An 18,195-nucleotide genomic window follows, 5' to 3' on the forward strand; every position below is an offset into this window, starting at 1 on the left:
AGGGGATGGTTCAAGAGGAGTTTTTTAAGGTAGATTTTCTCCTATTAAGCATTTGGGAAGAAATTGTTTAATAAGCTTTTCCTGTACTACTTATTTTTTCCTGCCGTGTTTTTACAGGTAGAGACATCTCAGAGTATTGGGTAGAGGCATCTCAGAGTATTGCCAAAGTTAATTCCAGATTTTTATATCTCTAACCTACTTAGGATGCAAAAAGGGGGGAAAAAAACCCCGTCAAATTAAAGTGAGTCCTCCTGTCTTGCCTTCTCCCAGCAAATAACTTGCAGCACCTAATAAATCCAGATGGAGTTCCTCATATAGCCCGGTGCAGAAATAATTATTGTCCTGGCTTGTTTCATGTCAGAGGCCTCTTTGGCTCATCTGTCATGAAACCAATTTCACTTTATTTACATCCATTTGCTAGTTTAATTACTGTGCTGATGAATAGCCTGAAGGAATTAAGTTACGAGTCTTTGGAAACCTAAAACGACAGATATATGGGTTACCTTTTAAATAGAGGGAAAAAATGATGGGTGGTGTGTGCACCAAAATTTAAAGGTAAAAAGAGACTCTTTGCTAGATGGAAATGCAGAATCAACTGACACTCAGCCCATGCATTTACCTCTATAAATTACCATTACCTATGTAAAACATTGCTTTGAAAGGCACTCATATTTTTGCAGGTTCAATGCAATCTGTATTAAAGCAAAGGTTCTGCAAGATGGGTGCCAGTTTTAGATCTAAGCACATATGCACTCATTATTTTTCCAGCCACAGAAAGAGGAAAAATGTTATAAAATAAGTTGAAAGTAAGTCTTAAAGACTGACTTCAGCATAACCTATGCACTGTACCATATAATACTTATCAATAGGGTTGCTATCTTATGTCTGCAATTGCAGAAATAGTATCAAGCACCTCTTCCCTCTAACTTGCCTCTCTGTGATGCTTTGTACCTACAGAAGGAATTTTAACTAGCTAGGTGATCTTGTGTTTTTTTTATAAAAATCTGGAAAACAACAGAGCTTATCTTTGTGTTAGCTGTAGCCTGCATCCTTCCTCTTCTTCGGGTGTTTTTCCATCATTTGCATCACACACATGCGTGTCACTTGATCTGGAGATCAGGGGTAGTGGACCTGCCCCATCCACCCGCACCGTCCTTGCTGCAGGATCCTGGCATACTAAAATTATCCTGCCCTCCCCTCCTCCACCACTCAGTAACTTTGCTGAGCCTTTTGCCTGAGCTGCTGCATTTATAATAATCTAGAATTTCAAAACTTTATGCAGCAGGTACCTGAGCAAAAAGTCACTCTCTTTAATGTTCCCTCTAGGTCACCGTGAAAGGGGGGGGGAAAAAAACAAAACAGTGGCCTCGGAATAAGGTCCGGAGTGTCAATTGCCGGGGCTGTGCCCCTGTGCGTCCCCTACGGACTGGAAAACGAGGTCCAGGGGGAACCCGTGTAAACATGTTCATTCTAACCCTGAAAACAAAGTCCCCCCAAAACCCTGTCGTCCAAACAAAGAGTAGAAACCAGACCTGAGAGCCCGTGCATCTTCTCGGGCGCTGAGCCTCAAAGGCACAATTTTATGTGGACACTCTTTGAGGGCTGCATGAAAAATTCACGTACACAAGAGCTTTTACAGAACTCTCCTACACAGACTGCTTCTTCTCCCTCTCTCGATAATTTTGTGGATCCAGTCCTTTTGTGGACCTCACGTGGGACAAACTTTCCTTGAAGAAATTATGTGAGGCAGTAGGCAATAGGGCAGATATAAAAGTGGTGAGGATGGCCAGAGCTCTGGGTGCCTGCGGGAGAGACGATTCGCTAGAAAAAGCCTTCTCCTCAGACACATCCTCTGCAAGGAGATGGCTGAAGGGGGGAACAGAGACCCCCTTTGTCACAGAAGTTGAGCAGCACCTTGAAACCAAATCTTTTGCCGGGGAGAGCTCGACTCATTCCCCCTTCCTGCCTCAAATATCACTATCTACTAACCCGAGCTGGTTACACCGAAGCTATAAAAGAGCAGATCAAAAGAGAATTACAGCTGCCTATTCGAGGTACTCCGAGTCTTTATATCTGAGAGAAATGAAAGGAGAAAGTGTACAGCAACACAGGGTGGGGTATGAAAAGCTCCCTTCCCCCCCTCCCCGCCTCTCCCCTCTTCTCTCTCCCGCTTTGATTAATAGATCCATGTGGCTAACGGCCTGACATATGGTGTGCGAAGCAGCTTGAGATGGTACCTCGGGCATACCCCACGGCTATTAACATATTACAAGCTTCTGTGCAGCCACAGACGGACAGAGGGAGAGTCAGGCAGACAGACAGCCTTGCCCTCGCCCCGCGCCGCCCGCCGCGGCCCGGTGGAGCTCTCCGTGGTGCTGAAGAGCCTCCGCTCCTCTCCGCCCTCCCCGCTGCTCTCCGCGCTGCTCCGCCCGCCGCTCCGCCTGCGCGCAGCCCGCCCGCGGCGTCTCCGCCGTGCTGGAGTTCAAAAAGCAGGAGTGCACGCCCAGGCGGGTTTGAAAGTCCTGCGCCGCTTTCAAACGAAGAGGACGAAAGCAACATCGGCTTTACTCCTTGCACATAGTCTTAAGGATGCCTCTTCCTCTCTCTTTTTTTTTTTTTTTTTTTTTTTTTTTGTTATTCTAGATTTAAAAAAGAGGTGTTGCTGTGTATATAACTCCTTTACCACAGAGTACACAAAAATTGCCTTCTGTGGAATCCGGTCGCATATACAATTTAGTGCCAACTTGCAGTGCAGAAAATGCCAGTGACCCAAAAGTTAGGGAACACGCACCTAATGCATCTGGAAGTGTGGGAGGGAGGTTATTCCCAGCCGTGGTGTTTAGAAGGAGTAATTATATTCGACAAAATAGTGGCTTAGAGTGCAGCAAAAAAAAAAAAAAAAAAAAAAAAAGAAGTTTATTTAATACATTTCAAGGGTTTTGGCTGAAACATAGATCACCCGCCGTAGCAGTCTCCTGTAGATAGCTGCCCCGACTCTTTTCAACTCTGTTCTGGCTGTTTTGTTGGGAAATAAATGCTAATACCAGATTAAACGTTTCAGGTAGCTTAATCTTCTGATTTCAGTAAAATAGTGTTAATAAGGAGCTTTGATGTTGTTTTACTTCCAGACTGTATGCCTTAAGGCAGAAAAGCGCATAAAGGTACCTGGGAAAGTAAATTGCCAGAAGCCAAGAGCAACCCCCCCCCTCCCCTTTCAAAATCCTGTAAGTACTCCTCTCTCTTACATCAAACCGACCATCTGCAGAGCAGCGTTAGCTGTTTAGAGATTTCCTGGCTTTCACAAATATCTCTTCTTTCAATGCACACACAGCGACATGTGCCCCTGTGTTTATGTGTGTGCACATTTCAGTATTAGCAGTTGATAATGAAACTGAAGATTCTAGGGGAAAATACGAAAGGGTCATTGTCATATCTGCTTTTTTATTACAATTATTTTCTTTTTCCCTAATAAGACTACAAAATCCCGTGGGGCAAAGCCTCCTAGAGATTTTTGGTGAGGAGTAAAGCCGAAGCAACGTGAGTAGAGAATTGTAGATCTCCACCACACCTGAAGCAGCCCGGAGCAAGAGTTTCGTATCCTGTATGTACATTTGGGGCTGTTTTAGCTATTTCGCCAGTAGCCTCTTCTATTCTTTCGGGAGCCCAGCACATCAGCATCGCAGATTCCTCACACACAATCAATATATTTTGCATAACACGAGTCTCCCTCGCACGCTCTCTTCTTCTCTTGCTCCCTCTCTATTCTGCTTTGCCTCTCGTCGGTGGCTGGGGTTTCTACACGGGGCTTTTCTTTTAAGAAATTAGCGCCGACAATAGAGAGTCTCAAAAGCTTGCCCGCGTCAGAAATTTTGCTGGAGCCTACCTCAGCAACCTTTCAAGCATGCGGTTTGGTTTCAGACAGACACAGCTTGTCTCTCTCCAGTCTCTCCTCTCCCCCCTCCCCTTCTATTCCTCTTAGAGCAGTGCTTTAATAAAGTCACATAAGTGATTGAAATTAACATAAATCATTATTAGTTATTAGGATTTGCTCTAAATTACTCTGTGAATATAACACCAAACCCCATCTGCCACTCCTGCTCTAGCAGCAATAGATTGCAGATAAAATAAATGTCCTTACCCCATTAGAATGTTCCTGTCTCTGTAGCCAAAAGCCAAACAAAAGCAATAAATACAGAGCTTTTTTCTCTCCACTATTCAGCTGTGACTGTTTTCATCAGCTCTTCCTCTAGAAAAGCTCAATAGCAGCCTGAAAATATTGCATTTTATATCACCAAAGGGCGATTAATATTGCATTAACTGTATTTAACATTTTTTAAGCGCGAGTAATCTGAAATGAGTAAGTTTCTGTTACTAAATACAGGGGATGTCAGAGCTGGTGAAAACAGCTTAAAATATCTGTATAAACAGATTATTTGTTTCATACTTTGTATTTTTATAATGTTATGGTATAGTGTGCTCTGTTTGAAGTAGAAGAAGCCATGCTAATGGTCTGTTTAAAGTATTCTGACACTGTCTGGAGACATCCAAGTCTCTGCCTTCATTAAATGTTTATTGTCAACACTTCAGTGAAAAAAAAAGTCTTGTGTAAGTGAATTTCCACTGCTGGATGCTGTCAACACTTTGTTTTATTCTGATCCGCGTGTACAAAAGTTTGTATACATTATGCTGAAGTGAAGAGAGGCAGAGATTTAGTGAGCTATAATTAGTTACCAAACAAACTTTTGTTAGTAATTCGGTTTATATAATGACCACAGTCAAGAGGTAAGATATGTATATCGGCGCTTCGTCTCCTTTTTGCATAGACCGTAAAAAGATGTGTTCATGTTGACATGCTATCTTCTTGTCAAGCAACACCCTTTTAAAAATGAAGTAAAACAACAACAACAACAACAAATCAAACCAAAAGCACACACACAGATCTTACACCTTTTAGCTCTGCCTCACAATTTTAAATTTATTTCCTCCACCCGGGCAAGGGATGAAAAACCCTCTCCGCACGCCGATGTTTCCAGTATGAGCCGTCCGTCTGCTCCCGCAGCTGGACCCGGGCTCGGGGCGGTTTGTGCCCGCACCGGGACCCGCCCCGTGCTACAGCAGGGTCGGCCGGCATTCTCACCCAAGGAGGCACTTTGGAGTCTTTTGTGGCTCGCTTGTGGAAATCAGTGAGAAGTTACAATTTATCTTCAACGTACCAGGGCCGAGTGTCTTCCAAAAAAATTATTAATTTTTATATAAAGCCTTTTAAATACTTTAAGTACAGCCTTTAGAGTGATGAACGTCTTAAGACACCATTTTTTAAAAGCAATTTCCCCTACCCCTGACTGCCTGATAAATTTTAATTTTATAGTAAAACAAAAAGAAGTGTTTAACCACTTCCCCCCGGAGTTAGAGAGCCTTTGGTACACTTAGGTAAGCAGGCTGAAGGAGTTAAAAAGCAGTTCAAAGGAGGACGGCCTGCGTTCCCAGAGGGACTGTGACTCCAATGTGGGAAGCAGATTTTGCATGTGCAGCTGTCCCTGGACGACGAGCCACGGTGAGCTCCCGAGCAGGGCTTGGCTGGCAACACGGCCATAAATCCGCACCCGTGCAGAGACCGGGTTCCATGGCCCCTCTGCCCGCGGGAACACCGAGCTGAGTCCGCCTCGAAGTTGCATCTTAAACCGGCAGGCGGAAAGGGACTCGGCGGGGGAGGGCGAGCATCCCGCGGCGCCTCCGCCCCCGCGGAGCAGGAGGCGCGGAGGGGGCCCCGCACCACCTGCCGCTGCCGTCGGTGGTGCGGAAGAGAAGGCGGAAGGTGCCGCCTGTGCCCGCGGGCTCTGCCTGCCCTGCCATGTCCTGCCCTGCCATGTCCTGCCCTGCCCTCGGCCGCTGCCCGTCCGCTCTCCGGCGGGGCTGGGACCCTCCGGTACAGGCGCTCTTTCTGCTACGGCTGCTTCTTCAAAGATTTATATGTGACATCTTATTTCAAATTAACTTTTGAGCCCTGGGTTTCATTCATCCATCCACGCACCCACCCACCCGCCGCCTGCCTATCTATCTTGCTTCAATGCGAAGAAACTTGCTTGCAGCTTTACCACCTCGGTCTCATCTCTGGGACCTATATATCCAGATGACCTATATATTCATCCACCCTCTTTTCTCCCAAACTGAGCTTCCTTCAGGTGCAAAGGGGTTGCAAAGGAGGAAAAAGAAAAAGCTTTCCAAAAGCGGAAGGGGAAGGAAGGGAAGGGGGGGGAGGGGGAAGCTTCGTGCAGCACGCCTCCCATCAAGCTGTCTTGACAACAATTACTAAAGTTTTTAATTAGCCTCTTGTTATAATTCATTTTATTAATTTTCTAAGTCTCAGGCCATGAATTATTAAAGGCGGCCCCGTAATTGTGTTTGCAGCGGCGCACGTGATGGCGGCGGCCCCGCCGCGCCGGGGCTCTCCCCGTGCGGGTCCCCTCCGCGCCCCGGCTGGGGAAGGGGCCCGGGCAGCGCCGGGCCCCGCTATTTCATCAACTCTTAAATAACATAATTACCCATAATCAGACCCTCGTCTGGCAGGTGGAAACAGGTTCCCAAGCGGATTAGAATTCTGCTGCTGATCTTTTAAAAATCAATTAGGCTTGTCTCCGCTTCGGAATCAGCAGGTAAATATAATAAAAGCTTTTTTTTTTTTTTTTAAAAAAAAAAAAAAAAAAAAAGAGAAAGTGCCGGCTGAAAAGCGAGATATAAATAACTGGAGGGATTTAAAATCGTTTGGGAAATGTCAGAATAACACAGGGCACCACCGGCACTATCAAGCTTTATGCGCTCGAGTCCGTCAGAGTTAAAATAATTATCTTTCGACAAATCTATTTCTCTTCGGAGGAAAGGAGGAACACAGGGAGGCGGGGAGGGAGGCACATAAACCATAAAGTCAGTGCTGTAGGACACTTCATTCTCCTTCCGGGGAGTCTTTTTACTTGTTGAACCAGGACCGAATTAGTCTTAATATCACAGGAGAGTAAAAATCAATACGACCATGGCAGTGGGTGTCTGTTACTCACTTATGACGGCCTAATCTAAGTTGAAAGCATGCGGAGAGCAAGTGTTACGCAGAAATTCCGGGAGCCAGATCGCGTCTAGCGGATTTAGGACTGGAAAATCATGCCAGGAAAGCGGCGAGGTACCTCTGTTGAGGAGAAAAAGACCATTCAAGGGATGACAGCGCCGAAACGTTCATCGGCAAGGGGCACAGGCTGGAGTTCAGGAGTCGTCAGAGCCGCCACCCGGCCCCTGGAGTGGGATATCTACATCTTTTTGGTCACAAATGGCTCTTTTCTATGCGAGAATCTGCATACTGCTGGGGAATAAATGCGAACACATGCATTGCCTCTCCGTCTTTTGTCTTACTTTTTCCTCGGATTCAAAAGTTTTGACAGTCCTTAAGTTAAACCTTTTAATTCTTTCTTTCTTTCTTTCTTTCTTTCTCTCTTTCTCTCTTTCTCTCTTTCTCTCTCTCTCATTTATTAAAAAGGCCTCAAGAGAATCTTGTGGTTTTATGAACTATTCAGATTCATCTGACAGAGAGCAGGACGTTTTGGTTTTGCACAGTTTCCTACCATGAAAAATAGGAAACTTTGCAAAGCTTTTATTTTCAACGTCTGTTTTATTAACATACCTTTTTTCTGTGTACTCGATAAGGATTGTACTTATTACAAAACAAACTCCTCAACTTTTCAATACATACATTGGTCATTACTGAATGATACAAATGTGGTATCGCTTTCAACATTTCAGTTGTTTGGGGCAGATGAAAAAGAAAACCCAACATTTGTAATTATTTTTATTTGTTCATTCCTGACTCTCCAAAAAATGATATCCGGTAATACTTTTCTATAAAATAATATTTTTACAAATGCATTTATTAAAAATTCTGATGACATTTCAAGTTAATAACAACAGAAACAAGTAAATTTTTCCGGTGGACGAGATCTATGGGTTTTTTAAAAAATACCTTTAGTGCTTATTTTTTAACATCAACAGTTGTTTAAAATCACAGCTTTTTTACGTATTATTCTTTTCTGAACATCACGTGTCTTGCTTCACAGATTTACCGGCAAAATTAAAAAGATTTGGCTAAAATATGTCTACAGAAGAAATAATCCCAGCTATTAGGTAACTTTTTACATTTGGCATCTGATCTAGTCACAGGTCATCAGAAAATAGAAAGAGGTTCTTTGATCACTTGAAGCAGTAGGTGGCATCCTATACGTTCCTAATAAACAATTGCATTCACAACATAAGGAGAGATCAGTTTAGGATTTTCGTATTTATTAACCCAAAATAAAAATAAAGTATCTTGTTACATAATTAAGTGCAATTAGGCCAGTCAGAACAACATATAAACCTGAAACCACCCAAGCTTTTCTTCTTTATACATATTTTGTAGGTGCATAATCCTTTCCAGCACACTGAAAAGAAATACTTCAGAAGTCCTCCTTAAAATTTTACTTTGATTTATATTCTGCAGTTATAGAATAAACTTCAAGAAACACACGCAGCTAATATATAGTTAATTTTATTCAGAGCACCGATTTTCACATAAGAGCTATCTCAAAGTAATGATTTCTGGATTTAGCAGAAAAATACATCTCTCACTATTTTCTTTTTGGTAGAATTAGTCTTATCGTCTAACGGCCATATCTTGAATTTACCGGCCGTGGAAATATTTTTCTTTTTTTTTTTTTTTTTCAAATGCACCCAATAATGTTAATAATAACTATTCTGGTTTTACGTTTGTTTTATTTGTAAGTATGCTGGGACACATCTCCCTGTTGTATTTTGGCGTACAGAAATAGTTCTGATAGAAATTAAAGTAATAGAGTAAAGACACAACCAAGGAGAAAGCTCAGCAAACATACATGGACAGGTAGATTATTCAGTGAGACATTTCAGGATCCACACGTGGTTGCAGTTTGTAACCTTGTTGTTGTTGTTGTTGTTGGTTTGTGCATTAAAGAAAATATTTACAATCGTCTTTCTTATCTTTTTTCCCCTCTTTTTTTTTTTCATTTTTTTTCCTCTTTTAAATCTAAATACAAGAACGTGACAAGAACGTTTGTGTTTTCGGTGAAAACAGGCAGTTAAACTGTGAAATTACACCACCCACAAAAGATTCTACCAGAAGCTAGTCTATTTAGTGCTCAGTTTCAAAATGCATAGAATGTTTGCGCTGCAAACAATGATACACAAAATAATAATAATAATAAAATAAGTAGATAAATAAATAGATAAATAAATAGATAAATAAATAGATAATATCGAGACTTTATCACGGATCTTTCTATGCCTTTTTTCCCCTCTTTTCCTTTAATTTTCTTTTTTTCTTTTTGTCTTTCCCCCCCCCCCCCCTCAGGTCATATCATGCATAATTTCATTATATTGATTGTTTTCATTCAAACGGAATGGTATTTTCTTTTCAGAAATTCTTTTTTTATTCGAAAGCCTCAGCAGAGTCTCGGCAAGAGACAGAGTCAGAGATGGCTTCTGCACGTCGCTCCCCTTTTACCTAACAAACCCTGATAATTTTGTTTGCTTTCAGTCCGCGAGACATGTAACGCACCTTGACGATTATTAGCAATACCAGCATCGTTATTACAGAAAAACATCATCGCTTCCAATCCAGGAGACTGTAATAGTGCAAATTGAAACCCACACACCCCTCCCGAAAGTCTTCCTCCACATAACGTTTATGATTTATAATAAACGACTTTTAAGCCCAAGTGTTTTTTGTCGTGTGTTTGTTCCCAACATGCACACCCCTCAGAAACAAATGTAATTTCAAACCCCTCACTGCTGATTTCTTTTGCCTACCGGGTGCAATAACCTCCAGCCCTTGGAGGAAACCAAGGGAGGACCTTAACCTAAATCCAGCAGATTTCGTGGGGATGCCGGGGGGCATACTGTTGGGAGCAGCGGGGAGGGAAGGAGGATACAGGACATAGTTAACCACAAGCCTTAATGAGTCTGAACATAATCTTTTGGAGAGCATCCCCGCTCTGGCAGGTTTGGCGTCTGCCTCCAGACGCATCTCTGCAGAGAGAGGAACCTGTCTTTGGACACAGCTGGAAACGCAAACCACGCAGGCGAGGGAGGAGAGACAAAGGGGTTGTGGAGTAACTTTTTTTCCCCCTTGTTTTCCTTCAACTAGCTAGGATTATTGAGGCAACAACGGAGAAGAAAGGGTCTGCTCTCTAGCCTCGGGGGGCCGCCCCCGCTCCCGGCCCTTGTCCCGTTCCCCCGGCACAGACAAGACCCATCGCCAAAGCCTCACGCAAAACCGCGTTCGAGAGACAACACAAAAAAACCAAAACCCCCCAAAAAACTAAGCGAAACAACAAACAAAAAAACCCGAAAAAACCCAAAAGAAAAATAAACATAAAAACAAACAAAAATCCAAAACCCAAGCCAACCAGAGAAAAAGTTCTCCCGCACCAAACCACCGCTGTCCTCATTCATTACTAAGCCAGGGAAAAGAAAGAAAAGCAGAAAGTAATGAAAAGAGACCCAAACCAAACGTAGCATCATCATCACCGACAGTTTCGCCTTCCGGATTTGTTGGTCGGTTTTGTTTTCCTTCGGAAAGTTTTGACTTAGGTTTCTCGGTTTGTGGCTGTTGCTGTCACGGTATTTATTGGTGTGTGTCTGTGTGTGTTTACGCTTTAAGTTGCTCTTTCTCCCGCTTTCTGTCGGGGGGTGGGGGGGCAGAGAGGGGAGAGGGCCGCAGAAGCGACCCCCCCCCGAGCTTCTAGATCGTTTTTACCTCCTCTCCTTCTTCTCGTTGGTGTCCCGGTGTCTTTTTTGTTTTAATAATTGATAGCGCACACCCCCACACACGCGCCCCCCCCTCTCCCCGAGTAGTTCGCGTTTAATTTCTACATCGTCCCTTGGTCCCCAGGAGCCTCCCATGGCGTCTCAGGCGACGGTGGCGGTGCGTGGGCGTCCCCCTCGGCCCCGGCCCGGCCCCCCCGGTGCCCCCGGTGCCGGGGCCGCCCCTCCCGCCCACCCCTAATAGGTGGCGGAAAATTTCATCCGTTTCTGCTTCTGTCTCTGGTTGCAAAACCAAACCCGCACCACGTTCTTTTTGAGGTCCAATTTCTCGGCGATGGCGGCGATCTTCTCGGAGGAGGGCCGGGGCTGGACGGCGAAGTACGCCTCCAGCGAGCGCTTCTCCGGGGCGGCGATGGAAGTCCGCTTGCGCTTCTTCTCGCCCCCATTGAAGAGCTCGGGCTTGTTCATTTTTTCCCGCTGGGCGCCCTCGGCCTCCTCCAGCCAGGCCTGCAGGATGGGCTTGAGGGCGATCATGTTGTTGTGGGAGAGGGTGAGGGACTCGAATCGGCAGATGGTGCTCTGGCTGAGGGAGCCCACGCCCGGGATCTTCAGGTTGGCCAGCGCCGAGCCCACGTCGGCCTGGGTCACCCCCAGCTTGATGCGGCGCTGCTTGAAGCGCTCGGCGAAGGCCTCCAGCTCTCGCGGGTCCGTGTCCGAGTCGCAGATGGAGGCCAGGCCGGCCGCCCCCACCACGGCCGCCGCCGAGGCCACCTGCCCCGCGGCGCCGTGGTGCGCGGCCACCAGCCCCGGGTGCGGCAGCCCCGACGGCATGTTCATGGCGGCCGGGTGCGAGAGGTGGCCCAGGCCGTGCATGTGCGAGTGCGGGTGGGCCGAAGTGGAGATGAGGCCGCCGCCGCCCCCGCCGCTGCCGCCGCCGCCCCCGCCGCCGCCGGCCCCGCCGCCGCCGCCGCCCGCCCCGTCGTGGCCGCCGCCGCCGGCGCCTCCGCCGGCGCCTCCGCCGGGCATGAGCGCAAGGGAGGGGGAGGTGATGTGGTCGAGGAGGTCGCCGGGCTCCAGCGCCTGGTGATGGTGGTGGTGGTGGTGGTGGTGGTGCGCTAGGGGCACGGTGGAGGTGGAGGTGCAGGGCACGCTGTTCATGGTGTGGTACGTGGCGTCGGGCTTGAACGGGTGGCTCTTGCCCTGCGAGACGGCGATGTCGACGGCGGCCAGAGCCTCGGCCCGCGCCAGCAGGGTCTCATCGAGGCTGGCGAAGATATTGCTCTGCAACTGCAGGAGACACAAACAGAGCGGGGTGCGGGGAGAGGAGGGCAAGGGGGCAGAGAGGGGGCAAAGTGCGGAGGGGGAAAGGGGACGGGCGGGGGACAGCGTGGGGTTGCGGGAGCGTCGTGGGAAAGGAGGGGAAAGTCGAGGGAGGGGAGAGAGAGGTGGGTAAATTTGGGGTGACGGCCGGGGAGCCGGCAGTAGGATCAGCGTGTAAGGGAATACGGGATCGGGGGGAAGAGCCAAGAGATTGGGGGAAGCGTGGTATAGCCGGCGACAGCCCGGGGAAGTGAGGGGAAACAGGGGGACAGTAGAATAATGGGGGGATGGGAGGGGGAAGAAGCGAGAAGAGAGAGCAAAACAGGAAAAGAAGCAAAGAGTAGAAAGGTAAGAAAAGCAGGGGAAATCGGAAAAGGAGAGAAGGAAGGAATAAAGGGAACAAATAAATTAATAAATTAAGAGGGGGGGCGGAATGGAACGAAAGGAGAAGAGAAAGGAGGAGAAGAAATGGATCTGTAACTCTCAGCTGGGGAATTGTGTCAAACACAAGAGCACATAAAACGCATTCCTTTTCAGAGGCCGAGTCATAAAAATTAATACAGAAAGTGGATGAAGTCGGAGACTCGTGTGAACACCGCTTTCAAAAAAGATCACAGGCGCTCAGATGATTGCAGAGGAAGACATGAAAAAAACATTAAGCGCCGCTTGTCAAAATGTGCCTTGCAGCGGTTTTTTTTATTAATGCACATACACATACATGCAGTATACAGAAAAGAGAGAGAGAGAGAGAGAAAGAAAGAAAAGTGTGTGCGTGTAAGGGAGAGAAAGAAAGAAGAGAGCTGCAGCTGTCTGTCCCTTACCGGTGGAGTTGGTAGACATGCTCTTCTTATTGCTTCCGAGCTGGAGTGTAGAGAGGGGTATTTGTGCTCAGGTAGGGTGGGATGCATGGCAAAATGAGGCTGTTTGCTGTTCATGGACATCATCTTGAAGGCTTGGCATGTAAATCCACAAACACTCCTAAAGTCGGGGGGAAAGTGCTCTCCGGGCTCTCTCCTCCCGCCGGGGGAAGCCGCTGACAGCGGCGGGTGGCGGTGGCGGAGCCGGTGGTGGCGGCGGTGCCGCAGCAGACCCTGCCCCCGCCGCCGCCGCTGTCGCGGTGGCCGAGGCTGGGCTGGGTAGGCGACCGGGCGGCAAGGCTCCCTCCGGCCCCCGCCGTCTCCCTCGCTCCCTCCCTCACTCAGTTCTCTGCCTGACGCTGCCCGGCGCCGGGCGCGCTGCGCTGCGCTCTGCCCGCACCTGAGCCCCGCATCCCGTGGCTACCGCCGGGCGGGCTCTCGCGAGAGCGCGGCGGCTCCGGCTTTGACAGACATCAGCTGTCTCCCCCCCTTCCTCCTCCTCCTCCTCCTCCTTTTCCTCCTCCTTCTCCTCCTCCTTCTCCTCCTCCTCCTTTTCCTCCCGCCGCCCCCGATCCTTGCCTCCCCGCGCCTTGTTGCATCTCCCGCAGCCCTCGCCCGTCTCCCCGGGGTGGCGGCGGCGGGGCCACTCTTATAGCGAGTGGCACCGAGCACCGGGCGGCTGCGGCACCTGTGGCTGCCACACGTGCGCGCTGCGCGGCCGCCAGCGCGGCCCGGGGCGCCCCGATGGGGCGGGGATGGGCGGGGTGCGGGCTGGGCGCCCCTTTCCTGCCCTCGGAGCGGCGCGGGGACCCGGCCTGGCCCTCGGCACTGGAGCACAAAGATGCTCTGCCCCTCCGCGCAGCGGAGCTCTGTCAAAGAAGGGGGCGTCGTCCGGCCGCTCCACGCTCCTGCCGCGATTGTTACACGGGCTTCTGGAGAAGACCGACAGCGGCAGACATTTGTTTGAACCACCCAGAAGCTATTGTTTTCCCTGTAATTTAATTTTCCCCCACCCCGTGTAGTTTTATTGCACGGGCTGCTGTGCCAGGCGCCGCGGGTGACAGCCGCTGCGCCCACGCGGGGCGTGTGTGTGCGTGTGCGCTCTGCACTGCTTCTCCTCCTGCTGCCCAGCCCCAACACCTGCTCCGCGGGAAAACCCAAGTTTGCACTGCGTGGCCTAAGGCAGAAAACGTTTTCTTTCTTTCTCTCTTTCTCTCTTTCTCTCTTTCTCTCTTTCTCTCTTTCTCTCTTTCTCTCTTTCTCTCTTTCTCTCTTTCTTCTCTCTCTTTCTCTCTTTCTCTTCTTTACCTCCCTTTTCTGTGGTTTATCCTTGGAATACTCTTGCCTTTGAATCAAACAGTTAAGCAGTGACGCTGTTTGTATTATGAGTGATTCGTGATTTCTGACCCATTTTAGAGTAGATTCTAATTTTTCTTGTAGTTGCATAGCAAGTCGGAGGCAAAACTATGGAAGGAGTGAATCTGCTACTGAGCCTGTGAGACTAGTATGAATCCTTAGAGAACGACCCAAGGTGAATCTTGTCCCTTAGGGCAAGCTGGAGCCGTCCCTCGGTGACCGATCAGATGCTGCCTTGCTTGTTTCAGCAGGGCTGCAGGCAAGCAGGCAGCGACGTGTTTGAATCAGGGATGTGACAGCCTGGGAGTGCCTCGGAATTGTTCTGTTTCTCCTGAACGCCTCTTATTTATGCGCATAAACACAGCCGAAAGGTCACGCAAGAAAACACACACGGGCACACAAGAGCGCACACCACAACCCGAAGTGAAGTCACATTTGTCTTCATAAGCCCTCCCTAGTTCCCTAGCCAGTCCAGGAGGAAGGAGGGAACGTCTGCCAATTACTTGTGCGAGAGGGAGCCAGGTCTCCATCCATTACAGTGTCCCCTGGGGTGGTAAAATGCAACTTCATCTGTGATGGGGGTGAACTTGAAACTGGGATTGGGCTCTCCTTACTTATCGAAATCATTGTATCAGAATCCACTAATCATACTTTATGTGTTTTTATTGACTTTTTTTTTTTTAAGCCGTAAATTATTCTAGCTGCTTCTCAGCTACCATCTATTGTGAAGGAAAACCCTCCTAGGAAAGGAATGGGGAAGAGTAAGGAAGAGGAAGTGCGAGTTATCACGGTTTTTCTCAAAGTTGCTGAAAAGCTCCCACCTCCAGGAGCCAGGCCCGAGCCGAGCAGGCTGCTGTTCCAGACCATGGCGAGATCCAGCCCAGAGCCGCGGTACTCCTAGGCTAAACCCGGCGGGGCAGGGAGGCGGATTACCGGCATCACGTCCTTGTCCCGTGGAGGAAGGCGTGGGATGCTGTTCCGTTTGGGATGCGTGAGTGCTTGTCTGTGCGCCTCTGCGCGAACCCCGCTCTCCAGGATGCTGTCAGGCCAAGTTCATCAGGTTTCCTAAAGCAAAATGCTGGCGGAAGGGGAAACTCTGCAAGCGGTGGCAAAGGCGGCCGAATGGAGGGTCCTAGGCTGAGCGGTGACCTGCCGTCCTGCCCACATACCACGGGGCGCTTGCTTTGCCTCTGCGGCCGGGTCTTTAATTTCTGGGCTGACAGGGACTAGGTCGAAGCAGGGAGGGCAGGCAGGGAGTGCAGACAGGCAGGCAGGCACCAGAGGAACGGGAACATACCGCTATGGCAGGTGCTGCTGGGCCAGACCTTCTTGGCTGGAGAAACATCAACCACCCACTAGTACATTTAAAGCGACTCCTGCTGTTTCCTGGCTTATTTTTTAGGCCAGAAAGGCAGAGAATTCAACCCTTCTCCCCCAGCACTTAGCCGGAGGCTAAGGGGGCGAGGACCTTTAGGAGTTCTAAGGGTCCCACCTCCAAGATGTCTTCTGGACCCTGGGGTGGCAGTGGGCACGCCGTCTCTGTAGCTTGCGATGTGCGTCCTACTGGATTCTCCTCGGGGGGGGGGGGGGGGGGGGGGGGAATTTGTCCCGCCCGGCTGGAGACACACACCCTGTCAGGGGTTTCTCGCTCCATCACTGAAACAGCCCGGATCGCGGCCGCCCGAGGGACGGGGATGGCGGCGTGCGGGGGAGCGAAGCCTCCCCACCCCGAGGAGGAGGCGAGCTGCTGCCGGCTCCCGCCCGCTCCCCCTGCTTCCCCCGAGGCAGAGGTTTCCTCAGGGAGTTGCAGCCAAGCCTGCCCTCTGTCAGATCTTTCAGGAGAGAGGAGGAGGAGCAGGACAAGCTGGGTTTCTGTGGAGCACCGTTTGGTCAGCCACTTATCAAGTCCCGGAGGAGAAAAACTTTTCTTCTCAGTCCTTGGGACTTTTTTTTTTGTTTGGTGGTGGTTTTTGTTGTTGTTGTTGTTTTATTTTATTTTATTTTTATTTTTAACTAAAGCGCTAACTTCAGGGTAACAACGCTAAGAATTGCAGCCTGATCGTAAGTTCCGCCACTGAGGAGCAACCAGTCCCGGCGCCGTCGATGTCCTGCTGCTTACTTGGCCTCACCGAGTGCAGGGGCTGCTGCCCGACGAGACTCCCCGGGAGCCGCCGGGAACCAGCACCCCTTGTCACCATCCCCCGGTGACTCCCCTTTCACACGCTGCCAGTTCCTAGGGCAGAGGGCTTGAGCCAGGCTCAGAATCACGCGGGCCTGATAATAGATTTTATTTTAATGTTCGCTGTTATTTCTATTCCTCGTGGGTACGTCCAGCCTCATGAATACTGATGGTAATAAACTCGCAGGCTTTGAGGAGCGAGTTCATTGGTGACGCTAGCATTCTGTAGTCCCACGTTTATGGCTCGAGATGCTCAATAAAGCAAGGGAGGCACACATACATATACATTTACTTGTCTCCCGTAGTTTTCTCCGGCTTCAAATGCAAGAAATAGGCAGAATTCCTTTACTGACTGAACCGCCTATCTCGAGAAAGCAATAAAGTAACCCCTTATTCCCACAGCGAAACGATTTATAAATTAATTACTGTAACCCATTGTATTTGATTTCTCTTTTTAAGATTCCCCAAAGATGAGTATACTAAAGCTTATGATATTAACCATTAACGCCTGATCATGGTTTGCTATATATCCCGACTTAAAATAATAGCTAGTGTGGATCTCACCTCTCACTCTAAACCCTCAGGATATTTTCATTTCAGCACATGTTAGCTTTAAACTTTGTAGTCGCGGTATTTGTCCTACCCTGTCCTACTCCTACTGGGAGCACTGATACAAAACCTACAGTACATGTGTTATTTGGTGAAGTTCACAGAAAGTCAATATCCCATTTAAAGTAAAAGCTATTTTCCCTTTAAATGATCAAAATTAACCTTCAGAAGAAAAAAAAAAAAAACAAAACCCACAACAAAACACGACCAACCCTTTGGGTGAATGCACAAAAAGTATTTCCTTGTCCTAATGAGGACTTTCCTTACATCAGCAAAGACCTGCTAATTACTGATGTACAAGCCGCAATAATTGCTTTTGCAGCCAAAGTGTAGAATGTTGTCATATTAAAAATTGAAACGCTTGATGGTTATTTAAGTCCCAAGGCAGTTCAAAACGTCCCCTTTCGGGAAAGGAAGGAGACCGGAGCAGCTAAGCAGAGGTCCCGTGGAAAACACTACAGGTCTTGCTGGTAGTAAAGTTTCTCGCTTTGTCTTTCAAGTGATGCGGAGGAATTAAAAAAACGCAGCGAGAAGCCCCTCCAGCCAAAGCACCCCAAGACCCTGCTCCCTTGCAGCCCCGCTCCGTGGGCAAACAAACCGGCTGCTGGCTTTCGCGAGCCGCGTCCTCGATCGCCGGCGCTGCGCGGACGCCGCGTTTCGATGGGGTAGCCGAACACGCAGCTTTTCGCCCCCCGAGGGAGGCAGGAGGAGCGCTCCGAGGGGCTGGGGTCGGTCTCCAGCCGCGTCTCACCGCGCTCCGGGGTCCGCTCGGCTGCCCAAACGGGGAGCGGAGCGCTCGGTTCCCCCCGCCCCCCCCCGCGCCAATCAAAGCACCTTCCGAGGGGCTGGGAAGTAGTTGCCTTGTCATGTAACACATTGCCCTGATTTATTATAAAATTTTAACGAAATCATGCATATTTTAACAGCCTTTAATCACTGCATGAAAATTTAATTCATGAACTGTAGCGCGTTTAAATAAATGAAGTGTTAATTCATTAGGATTAATTAATTTGTTAAAGGATTGTGTGCAAGGTTAAGGTGGAAGAAAAACTCTTT

At 48.7% G+C, this 18,195-nt stretch overlaps 1 protein-coding gene across 3 annotated transcripts; it reads right to left on the reverse strand.

Annotated features, from left to right (window-relative positions):
• Positions 1 to 11,055: 11,055 nt before the first annotated feature.
• Positions 11,056 to 13,082, reverse strand: POU4F1 (POU class 4 homeobox 1). Of its 3 annotated transcripts, none has more exons than XM_062514807.1 (3): positions 12,960 to 13,082; positions 11,844 to 12,105; positions 11,056 to 11,750 (listed from the first exon to the last, which is right to left on the reverse strand). In XM_062514807.1, exons 1-3 carry the CDS (start codon positions 13,080 to 13,082, stop codon positions 11,056 to 11,058), a joined length of 1,080 nt encoding a protein of 359 aa, XP_062370791.1. The 3 variants fall into 3 exon arrangements, with proteins under 3 accessions (XP_062370791.1, XP_062370792.1, XP_062370789.1); XM_062514808.1 differs by having other exon boundaries at positions 11,056 to 11,743; positions 11,843 to 12,105; XM_062514805.1 differs by having other exon boundaries at positions 11,056 to 12,105.
• Positions 13,083 to 18,195: the final 5,113 nt, after the last annotated feature.

The sequence above is a fragment of the Cinclus cinclus genome, chromosome 2 (assembly GCF_963662255.1).
Source record: "Cinclus cinclus chromosome 2, bCinCin1.1, whole genome shotgun sequence".
Classification (NCBI taxonomy): domain Eukaryota; kingdom Metazoa; phylum Chordata; class Aves; order Passeriformes; family Cinclidae; genus Cinclus; species Cinclus cinclus.

What these genes read in the sequence shown, in the direction of transcription:
- POU4F1 (XM_062514805.1), bottom strand. Translation starts at nt 13,082, where the DNA reads ATGATGTCCATGAACAGCAAACAGCCTCATTTTGCCATGCATCCCACC. An exon ending in CATGTCTACCAACTCCACCG is followed by an intron (nt 12,106 to 12,959) that starts GTAAGGGACAGA and finishes TGTCTCCTGCAG; the next exon opens with TTGCAGAGCAATATCTTCGC.